At 36.5% G+C, this 6,000-nt stretch overlaps 1 protein-coding gene across 4 annotated transcripts in view; it reads left to right on the top strand.

The window, feature by feature from the left end:
• Window positions 1–5,482, top strand: part of LOC134537451 (uncharacterized) — a 29,528-nt gene extending 24,046 nt beyond the window's left edge. For 2 of the 4 annotated variants that reach the window (XM_063377902.1, XM_063377903.1), the window contains exon 16: window positions 4,643–5,482. In XM_063377902.1, the coding sequence (XP_063233972.1) occupies window positions 4,643–4,818 (176 nt within the window). In that variant the 3' untranslated portion in view covers window positions 4,819–5,482. Of the gene's footprint in view, window positions 1–130; window positions 356–4,642 lie in introns of those variants that run through there. The other 2 variants (XM_063377904.1, XM_063377905.1) reach the window with 2 other exon arrangements.
• The last annotated feature ends 518 nt before the right edge of the window (window positions 5,483–6,000 follow it).

Below are 6,000 nucleotides of genomic sequence, written 5' to 3' on the forward strand. Positions count from 1 at the left end.
CAACGGACAGGAGAGAACGGGCCAGTTCATTTCTCAGCAAGGAAATCACTGATGGGTTCAAAGCTTCCAGATAATTTTGATCCGGTGGCGTGCGTGCAAGAAGGGATGTAGGAAGGTGGTTTCTTGTTAGCTGTGCCGGCTTGAAGTGGTCAGGGCGACCGAGCCTACGAACAGACGTCGCTGTGGGGACGAACGAAACTTTTCATTCACCCAGCCGCTCGCCAGAGAGGCGTGCCTCCGGCCAGGCCACGCCCACCGCCTCGCTGGCTGTCGCAGTCTCGGGGAACGGAGAGCCGTGCGCTCGGCTAGCGTTGGGTATGCCCCGCTTGCACCTTTGTGGAGTTTTGCGTTGCAGGTAAAGGAAAAAAACGACGAGAGATTTGTTACCCTGGTCTCTCAGTGCTGCCAAGGTGTGGTTTTCAGACGGTCGTGAGGTGTGTGCCTCCTCCGCACAGTGCAGTGTGTGGCTGCTAAGTCGGGTTGAAGTCCTGGCGATGCTAGTGTTTCTATTATCACATTAAGATCAAGAGCTCATATTTCCTTGTTTGTGTTTGTGTGGGAGAACATTTTTTGTAAAATAAGCAATGTTGATGGAAGAGGTAGACTACAGGACCACCAAGATTTTAGCAGACTTGGAACTGCTTAAATGACCTGGAGCTCATTAATCATGAGTCATATTAGAGGGTGGGCATGAACCATCGTTGACATCCCCATTACTTGAGTGAGTTGCCTTAGTGCACGCAGCTACCGAGGATACCGAGATACAAGAAATATGTATATGAGTAGGTATGTATGGTGGGTTCTGGGACAGGATCTAAGGTCAGCATTTGAGGATCATGTTGTCTTTGGGTTTCCAGCTGCCATCTTTTGTTTTTTCATAGCAACCACTTGATCAATTGCTAGGGCCTGGAAAAATTAGCATCTATTTATTACATAATTAGCATTTATGATGTTGAAAATTAGCATCTATTTTCCAGAAATTAGCATCTATTTTTGAGAAATTTGCATAAGATATTAAAGTTACATAACAATACAAGAAGTTGTAATAGTGTTTATACCCATTATGACGAATTTTAACACAAACCAAAATCATTAAACGGTATTTGTAAACAAACGTTTGACCACTAGTAATTTCAGATGGAAACAAACTGACGATTCGAGTTGACCAACTTCAGTACGCTAAACGTGCACCACAAAATGTATGATTTGTCCCTATGTAAAATATTGATCAGAAAAAAAATTTGAAGACTAAAGTGATTATCAACGAATGTAAAAAACCGCGTACTAAAATATTTGTAGTAGTTTTCAGCATTTAAAATATTTTCATTTTTATCTTTGCAAGTTCACTACGATCCCGTCAACGACCTAGATATTTTCTAGGTTGTTGGTTTCCGTGATGCGCTTCCCGGGAAATTTTGTTTTGTTAGGTTAGATACTCTTCATGAACAGGCAACACACGATGCAATGGCGAACGTAGGCGAACGTGATGTGATCTAACAAAACAAAATAACTGCGTCGATAAGTAGTGTGAACATTCTTTTCTAAACAACATTCAACGGTATCTTGAGTAAATCGTAAAGAATAAATTTACAAAATTACTTATTCTATACTATCATGCGTGATATTTGGTTAAGGAATGTTTTATAAATAAAGGTTAGGATTCGGATTTTATTCCTTCAACAAGCCTTGTCAGAAGCTATTGTTTACGGTAATTGTGTTATGGTGGCTATTTTCAAAAAAAAATACTTTGAGGAATGTGTGTTCAAGCCATTTTGTTGCATTCTATAGTGGTTTTTCGCCCGATAATGGCAATTTTACCGCGATTTCGCAAATATAGCATTTATAACAACAATTAGTAAAAAATCGCATCTAACCTCAAAATTCGCAAAAAAATCGCATCTATCGCAAATTGCGAATTTTTCCGGCCCCTATCAATTGCTATCTTGAATTTATTTTCATCTTCTACCTCACCGTAGTTGAACATTTCTCAGCTGGGATTCAATTTTATCCTCCTTTCACATTTAATGTAAAATTAAATACTTTACCTCTTATTTACTAAATTCTATTTTTGTAAATTTTGTATGTTGAAATGTTGATCATGCTTATAATATAATGAATCATAAGTATGGTTAGATGAGATTTATTTGTGCCAAACATTGCATATAAGAGCCTGGATTTCAGTAGGTATATATGTATACATATTTTTCTATGTTAAAAAAATTACAAAAATATGTTAATATTTTACCATTTTTTTCCCCTGGCCAAAAATATTATTCCAGGATATCTTTAGGCTGGGAAAAGTTTCGAAAAATTAATTTAATATGTAGTATATTGAAGTTGTGTTTTTTATATTATTTTAGCTTTAGGCACATGGTTCAAAGCTCAATTAATTCAAGTACCAAATTACAGTTAACAATTTTACTAAGTAAATATTTTTAGCTAATTTGGAGATTTTAGTAAAAAAAATAAATAAATAAAACGCAGTCCACAAAACTTCCATTTCAATGTAAGATGGCTAATGATCAATTGGAATTAGAACACAGGATATGTTTAAATAAAATGTGATTGCTGGAAAGGAAAAAGCAAACCAGAAATAATGTGACCACGTGTTCATCAAATTTTTACCTTGATCCATTAACCCTACTTTTACATTTATTAGGTAGTTTGTGTGATTTTACAAGTTTTTGTTTCTTACAGTTTTAACATTTAATAAGCAAATAGAGCATGTATACTACTAGTAACCCTATGATAAGGTTTCTGCCTATGAACTTTATAAATAATTTAATTATCATTATTATTTAGAACATTATATAGTGTCTCAAAAGTTTTTGCGCCAATAAAGTATAGATTATATTTGTTTCTTCCCTTAAGAGACATTATAAAGAGGTGTTAGCTGCACCCATGTATAAGCCAGCCTTGTTAGCATTCCAAAAACCAGGTGTGTCGCAGCGTTAAATTGTTTTTGGTAATTTTCCTCATAAAAACTTTAAAAATGTGAAAATCCATACCCATAACTCTTACAGTTTCACAATTTTTGTGTATTTCTTTCTGTAAATAATAATGTAGTTTCAGAAATTATTGTGATTTTTTTTTATTATTATATCTGCTATGAACATGTAGGATCCTTGTTTGTAGAACAAGCTATATCCAAACACTTATTCTTCACGTTTAAGTGACTAAATTAATATTGTGGTTATAGCTTGGTTTCGGTTGAATTCATCCAACAATAACGATTATTTTTCATGCCTTTGCTCGAACGGGTGCCCAAAAGTTTTGATGGAGTTGCGTCACTTCTGTCCAGTTTCACACATGCCATGCTGATAGAGCTGAGTAGATCAACTTTTTAAAAGGATTGAAATTAATTATTCGTGAATATTCAGAACAAAGTTATAGCGAAACTTTGTGTTATTGTTATCGCTAATCACGTTTTCTCTAATTTAAGTGATTTTATTTAGATGTGGTTTATTTTACATTAAAAAAATGCTGAAACTTTCTTGAAATTTAAGTCTGGAAAACATGCATCGACAATTTTCAACATGGAACAGAGGGACGCTGTTCCTGAATGCTTAGAAAATTCAGGAAGTGGATCCCCGGCCCTTTCCTGTCTTTGTATGTTTGTTTCCACATTTCTCAGTGCTTGTAGAAAAATTACATATTTTACCATAGATAGTAATTTATTTAGGTTAGGTTATTTAAATTTTTTTTTGAATACAGTTCCGTTGTTAAAAGTGAAATTTAGAATTGTGGGAAAATATTTTAATTCGTGAAATAATTGTAATAATTATAATCGTAACAAGTTACATTTGAACAAGTAGTAGTCTAGCCCTGAAGATAAGTATATAACTTATACATGTTTGGCATCTTAAAATTTTTAGAAAGGACAAAATTTTTAGACTCATTAAACTTAAAAATGGCAGCCATTTTAGCTCTGGGGATGTCTAGATGGTATTCAATCTCCTGCGACATCTTCTGAATTGTGTCCACATTTACAGTTGCAATTGCTTAAGTGACCCTCTCTTTAAGATACTGAATTATTGTTATGTCTTATCTCCTCAGCATACACTATGTTTTTAACATATCCCCATAGAAAAGAGTAAAGTTTTTGGGTTGCCTCATGTGACAGTGAGGCTTGGGAAGCGGGAGTGGGGATGCAGGACTAACGTGAGGTGGCGTGTGGCAGGATTCGGACCGTTCAACAGAAGGCTCAATTGTGTTACGGCACGCCTGGCTGACATTGGTTGTCGTAGTGCAATTGAAAAAAGGCAACGTTGTTTTCATTTGCGGATATGAAAACTCCAAACGACAAAAGCTTTGAATCGTCGTCTGTGCACAGGTTTCGGAAGATGTGGCAGGAGATTGGATACAGTCTATAGACATGGCCAGAGATAAAATTGGTGCAGATATCAAAGTGTACTGAGCCAGGTCTAAGACTTTTCATCTTTCCTAAACAGTTTAAGATGTCGCACGTGTGCGGCAGTTTAGAATCCCGGCAATCGTCCGCAATAATAATTCCAAATGGTAGTTTGTTAGTGGACAGTTGCGGAGTGCGGCAGTGCGGTAGTTCCTTGCCTGCGGGCAGCGCGGTCGCGAGTCGCCGTGAGTGGATGGAAGCTGCGACCGCGCGGGTGTGTGGATGTTGCAGGCTCTAACAACTACCACTACCAGGGCTTCACGCAGCAGCCCCCGCGTGGGGCGGGCGTGGGCGGTAGTGGCATTGCTGGCAACGCTGTTGGTGGCGTAAATGCCCAGCAATGGGGTTACAGAGGAAACTTTGGGCCGCCGCAGAGGCCGGTGGCCCCTCCCAACTTCAGGGCCTAGCTTACCGTGTCACCGGGCACGCCGTGTGGTAAAACATCTTGTGTCACCGGGCACGCACTCCGGGGTCTTTCGATTGTGTTGGACTTTGCCTGGCACTCGTCATGTTTGGCTTTCCACTCGTAGTTTTTATTTGCATGCTTTTAACTATTCTGTGGGTTCCGTTTGCTGACGGAACTATGTGTTGAGTGTAGAGGGTGAGCACCTCAATTGAGAGAGGATCGAATGTCTACGGTTAACGTAGAGTAGTTGTTAATTTGACTTTAAAGCAGTTACAAGTTAGTAGAAATGAACCAGCCAAAATGTGTTCAATTGATATTTTGTATCATATTGTGTATCTTTGTGACAAAATCTGGAAAAGATAGTTTTAGGTTTTGTTTATTTTAATAGTAGTGAAAAACAAAGTTTTAAGTTTTTAGTATGACATTGGAAATTTCGGAGCATTTTTTTTTTTCTCCATACAATTTCTGCAATAGGCTACTTGTTGCAAATTATTTTGATTTAAAGGAAAATATTTAACTAGCAGTCACAAAGTGATTTATATATAAGTAACTGCAGCATTACGTGATTTGGTTCGCTTTTGTGTCCTATATTCATCTTCATGTGAAAAAGTGTTGTAGACCATTTAAAATTATTAATAAAGTCAGTGAGTGTTTAAAACTTCAAATAAGTGTTTTTATTTATTGTTTTTATTTACTGGTGGTAATATAAGTTCCAAATTCTGGCCAGATTTTGTGCGAAAGGGTATTTTATTACTTTATGCAGGATCATAATAGGTATAAAATATTGATGCATCATACCCAGTAATTATCAGTGTTTATATGTTACATACTCATAACTGAGCACAATAAGAAAGTTAGTGTTTAATATTTACAAATGACATATGTGCAAAAAACATAGTTTTTTTTAAACATTAATTAAATTAATTTTAATTTAATTATCAGAAGTATATGCGGTGTGTTTCAACTAATATGAAGAATCAGAAGTTTCAGTAGTAAGACACTGCATTTAGTAATTCCCATTCAAAACTCATTTCAGCGATCTTGATTTTGTTTTTCCTTGGTTTTCCTAAATATGTGATAATTTCAGGCAAATAGTTGCTTAGGTTTTTTTTATTATGAAAAAGGCTATGCCAGTATTTTCTCCAGTGTATGTAATTTGTCTTCAATGACCTAGAACTAAGCT

This window comes from Bacillus rossius, chromosome 12 (assembly GCF_032445375.1).
Source record: "Bacillus rossius redtenbacheri isolate Brsri chromosome 12, Brsri_v3, whole genome shotgun sequence".
Taxonomy (NCBI): domain Eukaryota; kingdom Metazoa; phylum Arthropoda; class Insecta; order Phasmatodea; family Bacillidae; genus Bacillus; species Bacillus rossius.